At 37.7% G+C, this 15,392-nt stretch overlaps 1 protein-coding gene across 7 annotated transcripts in view; it reads right to left on the bottom strand.

Annotated features, from left to right (window-relative positions):
- gne (glucosamine (UDP-N-acetyl)-2-epimerase/N-acetylmannosamine kinase) overlaps nt 1-15,392 on the bottom strand; it is a 26,454-nt gene that overhangs the window by 4,737 nt on the left and 6,325 nt on the right. Inside the window, exons 1-13 of one of the 7 annotated variants that reach the window (XM_016679423.1) lie at nt 14,816-14,976; nt 13,983-14,078; nt 6,653-6,676; nt 6,468-6,542; nt 5,917-6,065; nt 5,596-5,842; nt 5,283-5,490; nt 3,946-4,098; nt 2,972-3,184; nt 1,804-1,891; nt 1,102-1,312; nt 372-501; nt 54-275 (exon numbers count right to left, since the gene is read on the bottom strand). In XM_016679423.1, coding sequence (XP_016534909.1) covers nt 54-275; nt 372-501; nt 1,102-1,312; nt 1,804-1,891; nt 2,972-3,184; nt 3,946-4,098; nt 5,283-5,490; nt 5,596-5,842; nt 5,917-6,065; nt 6,468-6,524 — 1,678 coding nt within the window. In that variant the 5' untranslated portion in view covers nt 6,525-6,542; nt 6,653-6,676; nt 13,983-14,078; nt 14,816-14,976. Of the gene's footprint in view, nt 1-53; nt 276-371; nt 502-1,101; nt 1,313-1,803; nt 1,892-2,971; nt 3,185-3,945; nt 4,099-5,282; nt 5,491-5,595; nt 5,843-5,916; nt 6,066-6,467; nt 6,543-6,652; nt 6,677-11,430; nt 12,617-13,982; nt 14,079-14,815; nt 14,977-15,392 lie in introns of those variants that run through there. The other 6 variants (XM_016679422.1, XM_007567663.2, XM_016679421.1 and 3 more) reach the window with 6 other exon arrangements.

The raw sequence follows: 15,392 nt of genomic DNA on the forward strand, positions 1-15,392 counted from the left end.
TAAATGTGACATACAAATGAAGGTGTGATTTTATACGATACTCGCTTTCTCACCTGTTCCTGTGATGACGGTGACGAAGTTGTCCACCCCCCTGCCGTGGCCGAACTTCCTCTCGGCCAGCGCAGCGCAGTTGCCATCGTTGTCGACCCAGACGGGCAGGCCCAGGGCGTCCGAGATGGGGGTCCTCAGGTCCACTGAAGACCACTCCTGGATCAGCTTGGTGGAGTGAAGGACGATGCCTTCCTGCGGGTTCACTCGGCCGCCGGTAGAAATTCCTAATGTGTGGAGAAAAAAAAGTTAGAGATTCCTGTAGCTCAGCTTGACAGCTGTTTTCAGTCCAGCAGGGGGAGCAGCTGCACATGTTTCCATACCAACGCCTAGGATCCTGCAGTTGAGGCGCACAGCATCTTGCACTGCATCTTTGCACATCTTTAATATCAAATGCATCCTGTCCTCAAAGGTCTTCGGATTAGGCTCTGTGTATTTCTTTACTATGTTGCCCTGGACAAAGAGAGAAACGAGAAACAATGGAAATTATTTCATTTTCACAATATACAGTCAAAGATTCAGAAAGGTAATAAATCTACATGTTGTGGAAATCGTTTATCATTTATCGTAATACATTTCTTATAATAAAAAATTTAATTTAACATTGTTGCAAAATTTCTATTAATGTTGTTTAAACCCCCCCCCAAAACTGTTCATATTGTTTGTTCAAAGCCTTAAAAATATGTTATAAAGAGTTCCAATCATTTTTCACTATAGTACCATAAAATATGATGACAAAACTTTCAGTTCATATTGCAGATTTCAGTTCACAAATTTTTTCTCTGCATGAAGTTCAAGCTCTACCTTTAAAAAAATCATCATATTAATAAAACTGGAAAAACAACTGCGTGAAAACAATAATACAGGTGCAGTCTTTTCCCACCACAGTTTTTCCTTCCACGCAACTTTCCAGGAACATGCTTTGCTATAGCACTCTGAACAGCAGCAGTTATTCTCATGACTTTTTGCATTAAATTACTGAAATAAATGAACTTTCCAATTAGATTTGTGAGCAATATCAGTCTCTTTAGGTAACCGTCTCTTAGCCCTAACCTGCATGCAGACGATGGCCACCCTCAGGTTGGTGCCGCCCAGGTCGACAGCCAGAGCGCTCTGTGTTTCCAGGATGTGATCAATGTCCTGGGAGATGGTGTCTTTCACAGGAGGAAAGCAGAAGGTCTTCTGGAGCGGCTCATCCAGGTCGATGCTACTCAGAAACTTCAGAATCCGGGGCACCGCATTGCCATCACCGTAGATTTTAGAGCTGTAAATAAACGTTAGTGTCATTATGTTTCTTAAAAACGTACTTTTTTGATCAAATCACTTGGTTAACTACAAGCTGTAGTTACAAATGCACATGTTTATGTGTGTCATTTTGTAAATGACACACAGGGACTGTAATAATTGTTTCAAAGACAAATTTCTTTACAAGTTGCTAAACTGGATCAAATTTTTACTTTCAAAGAATCAGTGAACTTAATTTTCAACCCCCTCTAGCGAAGATCACACTAGAGTTTCTTAACTGTGGTAAATCGTAAGGCTATCATGGTGTTTCCCTGTAAAAAGATGTGCCATTTGCTTAGTCAATCAAGTTAAATCCAAATTTTAAAAATATTTTATTGGATTCCAGCTTACTTAATCAATGTGTTTTAACTTAAAACTGGAATCAAATTTTGTTTTTAAAGTGCAGAAAGGTCCCAAAATACAGCCAAGTGGAGCCTCAACAATCCGGTGGGAAACTCAGGAAGTACCTACCCCGGATATCGCTTCCCAAACTGGAGCTCCAAAGCGTGGTAGATCTTGTTATGGGTGTCAGCATCTCTGACATGTAAAACATTTTCACCTGAAAGACAGAAATGTTGTTGCGGTTTTAAAGATAACGTAATGCTTAGACAGACAAAACATGGAGGGGGTTGATTAGTAAAATAAGGAAATGTAACTTGATTCTTTGTGAGTGAGGTGTTCTCTCAAAAAAATAACTACACGTCAACATCAAGCCTTTGCCAGGTTGACAAACGTGGAAAAAGCATTTGCTAATGTGTTACATAATGTGGAAAACATGGGTGTGTTGGAACCTTGTGGCACTGTGTGAAAGTCTCGACTCATGTTTTAACGTTCTGCTTCCAACAAGCCAGACTGTCTTATAATCTATTAATTATAATAGATTATTACTATAATCTATTATAATCTGGCTCCTTTTTCATTCTTTATTTTGTCCATATCTTAACTATCATCAAACTTTAGTTTTTTTAAAATCACTTAATGTGACCTCATGAATCATTCAGGCGTTAAAAACCTCCTAAACTCCAAAACATATTCCAGTGGAGAGTATATTTATCAGATATATAAATGGGATACAGTGGTGTAAATTCTCAGTAAACCTACTTAAGCACTTTGAAATAAATGGGATCTTTTGGCTTTTGTGACAGCCCTTAAAAAAATAATATATTTTCCCCCCAACTTTTTAAACAAAGCTATACAAAAAAAAAATAATAATAAATAAAAATCTACATTTTAGCACCAACAACAATGCAGCAGCAGTTGAGTATCGGTGTCCTGTGCCAGAATTTATTAGCAGATTGTTTTTGGTTCAAAAATATTAATAGCAAGTAATTACTATACGATATTGTTTTTATTACATTAAATGTTATTAAAATGATTATATTAATGCTACAACTCGTTTTACCTTACTTTTCATTATATAAAGCATTATATAAAGATAGACGATTTTTACATACAATCTGGCTGAAGAGCAAAATAATTCTGACATTTCATAAGTAGCAACTTGGGATCATTTTCCTCTAACAATTTTAACTGTTTAATTATTCTGTAAGAAAAAAAAAAAAAAAAAAACTTTTGTGCAACAAATGCATTCTTAAAGGTGTCACCATGGCAACAGCTAGCTGAAGCTAGTGAAACCTACCCGTTTCTCTGCCTGTTTGCCTTGTTCCCAGGTTGATGACCGGCGTGCCGAAGGCCCCGGCCTCCCGCACGCCGCAGCTGCTGTTTCCGATCATGCAGCCGGCGTGTGACAGGAGCTGGATGAACTGCTCAAAGGGAATGTGCTTCACTGCCCGAAAGTTGGGGTGCTGCTCGATGCCCTTCTTTCGCATGACGCGCACCATCTCCTTACTTCCTGTTTGGGTGAGACGGATTTGTTTCAGTCACAGCGCCACGTTTCCAGTCAACTAGCTGCATTTACGGATGAATCTAAACGCATCATTTGGGTTCAACAAACAAACTGGTGCGCATCTCAGAAAATTAGAATATATTTCAGAAATTTGCTTTAAAATGTCAAACTTATTCTAAGTTCAACATTCTCAAGCTTAACTCTGATAATCCAAAATTCACTTTTGAACTAAATTTGAATATTAATTAAGACATCACAATCAATTGACAACACGCATATGGAGAGGAAGCAAGGAAAGGTCATTACTAAAGATGCTTGTGGAACACGAAGTTGTTCCACAAATAAAACAAATATTTTTTCATCTATAATTTAAAACAAACTCGAATATCATGCTGAAAAGTTACTTGTAAGTTAGTTTTGTCTTATTTCAAGTCTATTGAGATATTTGCAATCGAAACTAGACCAAAAATACTTAGTAACATTAAATGTTTTTGCAGTGTAGCCTACCTTAACATACCTATTAAGTAAGTAAAACATAATTTTTCATTGATTTCATGCAATATTGTAATTTTCCAAAAAAAATTCATTGTGCATTTTTATTTATGGTAAAAAAAAGTCATTAAATTAACAAAACATTTGAAATATACATCCCTGCATGATTAATCAATCTAAATGTGCGTTTCATTTAACGTATTAAATGCTTACAATAAATCAACTTTTTGAATATATTCTAATATATAATTCATGGTAAGACATAGGTAACTAACCAGCGTCGATATTAGGGAAGAGGATGAGCGTCCTCTTGTTGAAGGAGATGAGTGCGTCCAGCATCAGTCCATAGATTTTAATGGAGTGCTGGATGTCAGTGGTGACGGGGTGCTGCAGCGCCACTATGTAGTCATTTTCCTTCACCTTATCACCTGCAAAACCATCAGAAGACACCTGATTTCTTCTGTAAACTGAAGCGACCTCAATCCTGCACAATATATATTTTTTTAATGTGAAAACATAAACCTGCGAGGTAATCTGACAAACAGGGTTTTTGTTCTACTTTGACGAATCTCAATCTTAGCTTTATACCCTCAACTTTATAACTGCTTCTATAAAATGTATTGCGAAGAGTTTAACTTTATCTGGTTTTATGGCTTTAATTGGGCCTGCCTGCGTGTTTGCTTTGAGCCGTATGCCTTTAGCGTCTTGTTAAAGTATGACAAACATAGTCCGACGCTCTTGATCCTTATCCTGATTTGGGAGAGCAGACTAACTCCCACAATAAAGAACATGCTTCGCCACGTTTCTTAGTTTTTTCTTTTATGTTATAGTAAAACTGTTTGATCTCCTTGAATTTCTGTTTTGACTACTTCAGCCACACCTGCAGAATCCTTTGTAACTAGCATTATACTAACCTGACTCTGCAGACTGCTGTTCCACTCAGCTCTGATTGTTCTCCTTCAGGAAAGACTTTTCAAAGGCAGCTTATTGTCTCTGATTGTAGCCAACTGTATCCCCAAAGCAGAAACAACTTGTTCTTGGAAACAGTTAGCATTAGCTTTTTTTTTACAAACATGTAGAATTTGGATTTATTTTGCTTAATTAAAATCCACAGATTCATAGATCATAATGGGCAAGGATTATATCCCCAAATCCAACATCACTTTAGCCAGCTTTCTAACTATACGACCAGACGGATTTAAAGAGGAGCGGCAAAAGCAAATGAGGTCGACTAGCTGAGTTTGCCAACTACAGAAGGCGTCATGGTTCTGCTTGGATACTGGTCTGTTAACATGTCATGGATTAAAAGTCTTCAGTCAGAGGCGTCTTTGGATTTGTTGCAAAACTGACTGCTACTGGAGATCGAATGAGTTATGACATTTAGTCATTTAATTTCCTTTTGGGAAAATTAATATATTTCTGAATTGAACAAAAATGGAAAGCTGCTTGTTAGGAGTGGCAGGAGTTCTTTTGAGAAAATTATGTAGCCTTACATATAAAAAAAATCTATGCAATAACAAGAGGGCTTCAACATGTTAAAAAAAACATTTAAGCATAAAAAAAATATAGAAACTTAACATTATTTGATTGGACCAAGTTAATCTGTGCACACCTAGCCAGCTTTTGATGATATCCATGTAGTCGTCCCGGTGATAAGTCGACAGCAGCTTGTCGTATGAGGGGCATCCGGCCAGCAGGATGCGCGAGTGGTCCTCACACATGGCGATGAGGTGCTGCTCTGCCATGCGCGTGCAGCAGGCATGATAATGCGCCAGCTTACTGATCGCGTGGCGGATTGAGTCGTCGATAGTGCCGCTAACCTGTTGAGGGGTTGAAGGAGATGGAAAAGAAAACACGTCGTTTTTAATTTTCAGAACAAACACGACAAAGTTCACATTAAATCAGAAGATACAGCGTCCTCTTACCTCGCCTCCCTCCAAATGAAGTATCCGAATATTCATCAGTGCGGCAGCAGTTGCTAGAGCGAGAGCGTCGAAACGGTCGCCGTGGACGATCAGGATGTCGGGGCTTAGCCTCTGCAAGACGTCGGGGAGCTTCACCAGGGCCAGCCCGACGCTCTCCACCATGGCCGCTTCGTCTTCCCCTCGCACGATGGTGTGGAGTTTGGAGCCAATGTCGAAGTCATCCTGCTCAATCATACGGAACGTATTTCTAGGGAGACGGTGGAGAACGTTAAAAACTCGACAACCATGAAGAACGGATGGAAAGTCGCTCCGGGTTCTCACCCGTAATCGTCGATGAGGTGGGAACCAAGCACCACGACTTCCAGTTCAAACTCTTCAGGGTGGGATTTGAGCCCAAACATGATGGGAGCTAACTTGGAGTAGTCGGCTCTGTTGCATGTTGCCACACACACTTTCAGTCTCCTCTTGTTCTGCAGAAAAAACGTAAGTTCAGACTTACAGGGTTCTTGTATGTTTCACACAGTAAAATTCAAGCACTTTTCAAGCACTTTCAAGGTAGGTTTTTAATCTTTTCCAGCACCACTTTGGAAACAATACAAATGAGCTAAAAACAAAAAAAGACTATTTCAATTCACTATTTTTTGTAATTTATGACTGTTAATAATCTTCTAGGTAAACTACAACATAACAAAATTGTATGTTTTGAAATGTCTCTTTCACACACTATATTCCTTTATGTTTTTAATATAAACATAAAGGAATATAGTCTGAAAATATAATCTGTAAAAAAAAATGTATAAAATACAAGGGATACTTTTGAACTTGTCACAACGAGCCAACTCCTTTCATCCAGTTAAGCAGAAGCATCCTACCTGGTACAGGTTTTCTTCAGTCTTTTCATGGTCCATCTTCTCTTTGGTTCTTTGCATTCTCAGATAGTACAGCTCCTAGGAGACAAAGCCCAGAAGATTAGGTGATGGTCCTCCAGGTTAAGATTTCTGCTAAAGCAGGTTAATCATTGTAGACCTTCCAAAGTCCAACACAGGGTCATACTCACCTGAGCCTTCCATGTATTCAGAGACTGAAGCATGAAAATACAACAAAACTCCACTATAAGAGCAATTGACACATACAGGAAACATGCCTACAAGCTTTATCGTCTGATCAAGCCTCAACTTCACTAAATAAAAATATATACACATTATTTTATTCTATTTCAGAGATATTGAGTGTTTTTGACAGCTAGTATATATATATATTTATAACTTCAAATCTTGACAGGTGATTCTTGAATGTGGACTGGCTGGGAGAACCTGTTAGCATGCATTAACAGCTAACGTTCTGAACGAGTCATGAATGCAGGTGTGGCAAACTTTCGTGCTCAGTCACATGAATAAGTTCATTTATTTGAACAGGTGTGTCAAACTCATTTCATTCAATAAAGGAAACTTGCATATAATGCTAGTGTAAACAGGCTGACAGCAGACTAACACCAGGATATTCTGACACCTTATAAGAGTAAATTGTGAGACTAGTTTAAACTTTGAAACTTTCAACTTTCTTTAGTGTTTGAGCAGCTTTTTCAGTGTTACACTGACGATAAGAAGCAACAATGTTAGAAATCTACCAATTAATCAGCCAGAGGTAAGAAAATTGGCCAGTATTTCCTGAAAGTCCCAGTCAAATACCAAAAAATACTTTTTTTTTTTTTTTGCTACTCAATCAATGGACGGAAACAAAAGAACCGTTTAAGCAGATCAACCAAAAATAATTAATACACTTGTCACAGTTTAATAAAAATCCAGAACAGCTGATGAGCATATACTTTGAGGATAATCTTATAATTCCTGGATTTAAATCCCTCTCGTCTATCCAATAAATAAATGAATTAAAAAAAAAAAAGCAAAATGTTCTTCTCTAACTTTTTGTTGAAAGTCTTTAAAAAACAATAAATAATAAATCAGAATCAGGAGGTCAGAGTCAAAAGAAAACCAGAAATTGGTAGCGGCCAGGAAAAGCCAGATCAGTTCGTCTCTGAGCAAAACATAATCGCAAACCATTCAGAAAAAACAGGGGCTGATTGATTGATTTGATAGGGACAACCTTCAAATAAATAGGTTTAACTTGTCATATATATTATTTAGGACTTATAGCCATGGCTAATTTTCAATGCTCATGTGTATCATATTTATCTAATAATGCATTGCCACTTAACTGGGTAAGCAAACTTTAAGGAATTTTAGATTATTTTTTTTATCACTGATCCGACTCAGAAGTCTTTTCAGGATTTAACATGTTGAAGCAGTGGTAAGCCAGTGCTAAACATCAAATGAAATGGTTGCAATGTTTTTTTTTTATATCATCATTACTTTTTGCGTTTTTTTAAAGGTAAGTGGGTGAGATTTTTCTCCCACTGTTGTCATTTGCGTTAATCCCTGACTGGTTTCAGAGCCGGTCTCAGAGCTGGTCTCAGAGCCGGTCCATGACTCTTGTGTGTCCAAAAAACCAGTTATTAACCGGTTTGTTCCTCCACAGCCAGAAAGCCACGTCATTCAACATCTCTTTCAATAGGTTTGATGCTCCCACTGACGCATTCTTTAGATTCTGTGTATAACAACAATTTAAAGAAGCAAAAAAAAAAAAAAAAAAAAAAAAAATCAAAAACGGTAACGTTTGCGTTATGCTGCTGAAAAAAAAAAAAGTGTTCTTAAGAACCTCGTAGTGGTCACGAGAGATAAGTTGGTTATCGTCCAGCCCTGAGTTCTTCAATGAACAGGGCCTTCAGATTTGGCATTTGATCCTGTTGGAAATCCAGCTCTACTTTTCAGGGCATTACCTGAGGCTTCAGTAGTCAAAACACAAAGAACCGGTTCTTAGCAAAACTCACTCACCTAGCAACATAAGCACGCAAATCTCTTTGTGCTTTTGGATAAAGCAGAGTTTTCCTATTTCCTATTACCCATGGGAACGTTTCACACCTGCGTCGATAGAAGACTCAAAATATTTTCTGTTTTCGCTAGGGGTGCATCGATTGCAGTTTTTTGGCCGATTACCAATCTTTAAAAAGTCTGACCGACCAATTCCGATTTTGGACTGAAACAATTAATTGTGATTAACTGATTATTGAAATAATCATCAACTAATTTAGAAATAAATTTAGCATTAACTGGAGTATCAGACTCAAAAATAAGGCCGTTTGCTGACAGAATAACATCCTCAAAGCACTAATTAAGCCAAAACTGTAAAAATATATATATACATTTTGCATTTAAGAAAGAAAATAATCTTTGTAAATATGTTGTACTCCAAAAGTGGCATAGTATTAGATTCATCCGGTTCAAATTCTGTAATAATTTTAAAAAGCATCTTTTGTTGTCCAAAAGATGTTGGTTAATCAAAACGTAAGTCCTACACTGTACTGAAGCTAAATCAAGCAGAAAAAGCTGAGCTTTTCACATGTTAATATTAGAAGGTTTTTTTTTTTAGATGCAGATGGATCCATTGCCATACATGATCTGCTACTGCATTTTAAGCCATAAAATGTTTATTTCATTAAAAAAGGAACATCTTTTAAGGTATATCTAAAATTATATACAAAGGCTTAAATGGTAAATCTGAAAAATGTGCCAATTGTTTTATCTGCTTAATCATCAGAATAGAATAATATTTGTTAGTTGCAGCCCTGTATATAATGCTGCTTATCAGCCAAAGCAGCGGTTTTAATATGGGCCCAAATTTTCAAATTGGTGCATCCCACATTTGAACCAGAATAAATGGAAACAGAGTGCAACACAAACCATTTCCTGTGATTGTTTGTGTTGCGACTACAGGTGGCAAGTAGCATTTGAAGCTATAACCTGGTACAGTCCATCTCTCCATCAGTGGTTAATAATGTACGTTGTACACTGTCCCATAAATGAAAATCCATTCATAACTTTGTATGTCATGGTTTAGGTACAGGATTACAAACTGGTTAGTTCAGATAATTGAAACAGTAAGGCATAAGTAAGAATTAATATTTCAAAGATGACTTTAAATTATCAACTTTATCAGAACCAATCAACAGCCTCCTAAATTATTTCCTGCTGCTTTAAAGAAAAGTCATAAGCAAATATTTATCAGTACATTTTCATGATAAGCTCATATTTAGTGCTGCCCAAGCAGTTCAACACAGAGTATATTTTACAATATATTAGGGAATCACTAATATACGGCAAATCATATTTACACATAAGTTACGTTCCTTGACCGTTTTAAAACCAGCTTATATAAATATGTAAAAGCCACCTAAATAAACAACTTTTGATTTAATTAGATTAAAATGTGCCTTGCCAAAAAGCTCTGCTGATTTAAAGAGCAGCTCTGTCACCAGAAATCCTGACTGAGGAAATTTCAACACCACAAAAGTCAATTAACCAACTCCCCTGGGTGAAATTATTCATGTCTGGTGTTTCTGCACACAAAACAATTGCAACATCTAAATTCTTGAAGCAATTTCAGCTGTCGTTCTCATTGGGGTCGTTATGTGAATAACGTAGCAGTCTCTTTGGGGCATCTTCGCCGCTCTGTTTGAAGTCACGGTGACGACATCATTTTTTACTTTGAAACATGAAGAACTGTTTTCATTCTTGATCCTTGGAGAGTTCAGAAGTTGCTGTACTCGCCTGTCAACATAGGGATTGTTATTAAAATCTTCCACCCACCCGGTTCGCCTGCTTTTTTGTTACAGCTGTACAACCGGACGGACAAATCGAACTCACAAGTATGTTTTATTTTTTTCCCCCCACCTGTGTGCATAAAGTATCAGATCACTAAAGCAACTGCTTTAGTATAATCACACATTAGCTAGATCTAAATCTACTGCTTTAAAACAAATTCTACTTTTGTGCATCGTTTAGTTTAAGATTTGAAGATCAAAAGAAAAAGGGAAAAAAAACCTGAGCTTCCAACGTGGATGTGAAGTCAGCCATGGCAGGAAAAAGGCTCATGTTCTCTTATCTTTATGGCAATATTGCCGGTCGCCTTGTTAACCCTGACCGACGTGGTTTCGTTTTCATACATGAACGCGGTTTGGTACTCATTCTGAAACAATCTAAGCGTTTGAAAGCTTTACCAGCTGGTGTTTGTAAATACCGTGTGAAATGATGTGTAACATCAGTTTGCAGTGCCATCTATAAATACTGACAGACTGTTGCATAAAACAGATTTTACACTTGCTACTACTAAGAAATATTTATGCTGTGCTAACAAGACAACTCGGCACACCTCTGAAATAAAAGTAACTCGCCGTGGCTTCCTGGTTGTGGAAAATAAATGCCCGTGTGTGCTTTTTTTTTTTTGAACCAGTCGAGAATCATCTTCAACCCCAGTCCCCATCAAAACCAGTTAGACTGGCATCTTAGAACTTGAAATTAGTTCAGGTCTATCTCTACCAACAAGCTAGGTGTTACATGTTGCAATGCTAAATAAAAAAAAAGAAAGAAAAACAAAATGTTGGCACATCTGTGCCATGTGGGCTGATCAAATTCACAGAATAGGTGTCACACGTTGCCTGATCGACCTGAATGAGACTCAGAAATGCAGCGGCTTCCACTCGAGCATCACAAGACAACATCAGCAGCCGACGGTGTGACATGGGGGCAGGGATGCATGCGAGAAGCAAGAGATGACACAGCAGCCGAAGCAGACGTACACACCACAGATACGAACAGGCAAAATGGGTAAAAGTGAGAGTGAAGAGGCTTAAAAAAGAACCGCAGCATAAAAAAATAAAAATAAAAAAGGAACCATGCAAGGGTAAAAAAAAAAGAAAAAAAAAAAGGTTGTCTGACTCACATGAGGGTTTCTGTTCAAAGCACCGGGCTGCTTTTCCATCTTCCACATGCTCTGATTAGGAGCTAAAAAAAAAAAAAAATCCCCTCTAGGCTTCTTTTTTGTCTATTCAATCCTCTTTTTTTTTTAATCACAACATTAAGCAGCAGAGGGAGAGCAAGCACCAACCAGCAAACACAAGAGGAGAAAGAAAGGGAGAAAGGTTTGGTGACAGAGACATGGAGCCGGAGGGGGGGCGGAGCGGCGTGTGTCGAATGCAGGGCAACGGCTCGAGCCGTGGCTCGTGATTGGACGAGCACGAGGAAGACGAAGCAGCAGCACACGTTCCAGGCAGACAGGAAAGCAGAAAAGAACAGTCGCTCCTCTTTCATTCATCTAAATTAAGCCCTTAGATTTTGGGTTACTTGTTAATCTAAGTTCACAGAAAGTAACTATCTTACATCAAACCATTCTGATTCTAAATGAGCAACTTATACCCAAAAGAAAAAATGATTGTGATGTGATTCATATCCTCCCCAAACATGCTGAACATATTAGGCAGATAACAGCTGACGACGTGTCACTCCGTGTGTGACATTAGGGAACGCCATCAGCTCTGCAAACGAAGCTGAGCAAACTGTTGATACGGTAGCGACATCCTGGTCTAACTCCCCCTGAAAAAAGTAGTTACTGTGATATCAAAGTACACAAAAGAGTCGCTTCCATGTCAAGCTACTTCGATGAAGTAAAAAGGCAAACAAAGCCATGGGCCGTGAACTGTGCACCCATCAGTGTTCTGGCATTTTCCACAGCATTACTGGGAAACCTACAATTGTTTTTCAGCTCAACTTACAGCTGCTCTACCTCATCCAAGCTGTTTTATATTCTTCTCTTTTTAACTTTGAATCTTTTCATACCGCTACAGACTTTTGGAAATGGTACAAGTTCTCCGTAACCCTGGCAAGAGTGAGATTGTTGGTCTTTCAACCAACAAATTTGAGGTGGGCCTCAAGTCTGAGTTTGGAGGGTCTCTGTGCCATCACCCTCATCTTTACCCTGAATATCAGGACTCCAAAATATTATTTTATTTCCAGTAAGAGGAAATGTGTTGGCACAATTGAAATATTACTTTAAATTAGAAGTGATACAACTTTTTTCAGTTCCGGTACGATACTGAAATTGCAGGTTTCAGCACTGGTCGATACTGATATTGACCCAATACGATTTCAGCAAAAAAATCAAACACATTTCAGTCCGATTTGAATTATTCTAGTGGAAGATCAATTTACAGCTGTTCACGCTGCATCACTAACTCTCCAAAGACCAGAATGAAAGTTCTCAAAACATTCCCAACTTCAGCCTTGATCCAAAGTCAACAGTATCTGCAGAGTGATAATACACACCAGGTATTGTTCTGTTGGGGTTTCTCATGAAGGAACAGAGAGTCTATCAGTAGAGGAGATGTATTATGTCTGGCTGAGTGTAGGAAACAAGATGAGAGGTTATGTTTAAAGGCTGCGAGAGAGCACTGTAGCTCGAAGTATAGACTGCAACACAAACCCTTAAAGACAAAACACACAGATGAAAGGTGCTGCGTAATATGGGGAAATTGTAAAGACAAATAAGGGATTTATTAATTTTACTTTTTGATCTTTTAAAGTAGATTTTAATGTATTGTTCTGTATTAAAAACACACCAGGATTTCAATCACAACTAATTACTATTTTTTGTTATTTGTAGCTACTTCCTCTGTAGATAATTTTACAGGACATATTGAAATACATGACAGTAAAATAGCTTTATGTAGATATCTTTATGTACGTAAAGATAAAATATCTTTATGTAGCGTCAGGATTTAATTTAATTTTATTTTTTTTAAGAGCTGTGACAGCTTAATGGAGTCGCCTAGAAAGCTAAAGACAAATCATTTATTTCGGACAAGTTGGACATGCAAAAAACAAAACAAAACAAAACAAAAAAAAACAACAATGGTTCATTAGAATCAATTAAGCAGAACATACATCAAACAGCAGTTTACATGAATAAAGTATTTGGAGTTGGTAGCTATTTTCAAAAATGTTGCTTTTTTATTAGAAGGAAGTTTTATTTATTTATTTTTTTTACAATATAAAGAAGGCCCTTGAACTGCCTCCTTTTACAACCTATAGATCAGATGCAAAGGATTTAATGCAAGATATGTGGTATTTAAAAACACAACTAAGTTTTTTGTGTTTTCATGTTTGTAATGGAAAGTCTATGAATCTTGACTGGGGAGTGTTCTTTCAAAACTCATTACTTAATTAGGCATAGTTTATTTTGATTATGTCATTGAAACCTGAATAAAGAACTACACACTGCGTTGTAACTTGTATGGATAACTGTGATGACTTGATCTTTAAAGAGTGTAATCTTTTCTGCCGTCTTGTGCTGGGTCAGCATCAGAACCACTGACTTAAAAAGGCTAAACAATCTGATAAAGGAGGCTGGTTCTGTTCTGGTGGGGATGACAGTAGAACCTCTGAAGGAGGATTATTCATAAAATCAAGAAAATAAAAGACACCCTCAAGATTCCTCACCTCAAGTCAGGGGCTTCTTCAGAACTGATGTAATACAGACTGCTACAGGAGATCCATCCTGCTCATTCATCAGCACTGAACTTAATTTAATCGAATCTGTAGATGCATAAAAACAGTTTTTGAACAGGTAATTTCTCCACTACATCAATTCACTCAATCAGATTATTTGTTTTAATAGATCAAACTAATAAACAGAGTATTTTATGCTATGACACTACTTTATGGGTTAATTAAATCATTTCACTTTCGAAGTTACTCTACTTTTTTTAAACTGCACCAGTAACATGTATTTTATTTAGAAGTAGGTGTGTGTAATAATCCGGTTAAAAACTTGAACGTCTTTCTGCTGTTAACTTCTAAGGCCATCTATTGTTCCTCCATAAGACGACCACACGTTGGGGGTATCTCCGAGTTGCAATTTCACCCACTGCTAAAACCTAACACTAAATCAAGTCAAGGATTTCCTGAAACGATTTCACGTTACCGACCAGATAAATTCTTATTTTCTCACTTTCTTATTTTGCTGGTTTTGTCGCAACCGCTCTGGCAGTTCTACTCAATGGCGTTAAGCTATTATCAGCTAGCTTGTTGGAGGAGTAAACAAAAGATAACTAGGTCCGCGAAATTAGACCTTTTACAGTCTAACCACTCCTCCTGTGACGGACACGTTGGCCAAAAACCATCTTCACTCACTGACTGGATGTTTCGCAGTGGCCTGTGCTTAGCTTATGTGGACTCTCGCTAGCATAGTCCACATAAGTTCGTTAAAGTTTCGATGTTTTGGGATACATGGTGTTGTATACCGGCGGAGTTTCAAATGTAATGAGGTTTACCTTAAACTAGAGGCGTTGTGAGTACTTCAGGTTAAAGTCATCGATTGTTAGGTTCACTCGGTCCTCTGAGGCGAGTTTTCAGATAACAGCCTACATGAACATGCTGCAGTGGTACAGTAGTCGGGGAGGTTTTCCCTTAATTTCCCGAACAGTTCTCGAAGCTAAACCGGATATTCGAGGTGTGAGCTTTCAGAATAAAAGACCCCTGACTAGGCGTTTTCTTTGTGTCTGCCGGTAAAAAAGCAAACCTTACTATCAGAGCCCCAATCAGCTTATTACAAGTCTCTTTTAAAAGTAATAAATGCTTTAATGAACCCATTTAAGTCATTATGCTTTGGCTCTGAGCCAGGCTCTGGCCTCAAATTTTCAGCCAGCTAGATCAAATCCAAGCACATTATATGAAGTCACAGTAGTCCAGGACTTTACCAGAGTGGGCCGGTATGTATGGTGCATAAGTAAAACTCTCTATATTTGTTCATCAGCATTATTAAACTTTTGATAAATTATACTAAATGACATGAAAATAATAATGTCTGCAATAATTTGGAGTAATCCTAAATATATATATATATATATA

The sequence above is a fragment of the Poecilia formosa genome, unplaced genomic scaffold (assembly GCF_000485575.1).
Source record: "Poecilia formosa unplaced genomic scaffold, Poecilia_formosa-5.1.2 Scaffold211, whole genome shotgun sequence".
Taxonomy (NCBI): domain Eukaryota; kingdom Metazoa; phylum Chordata; class Actinopteri; order Cyprinodontiformes; family Poeciliidae; genus Poecilia; species Poecilia formosa.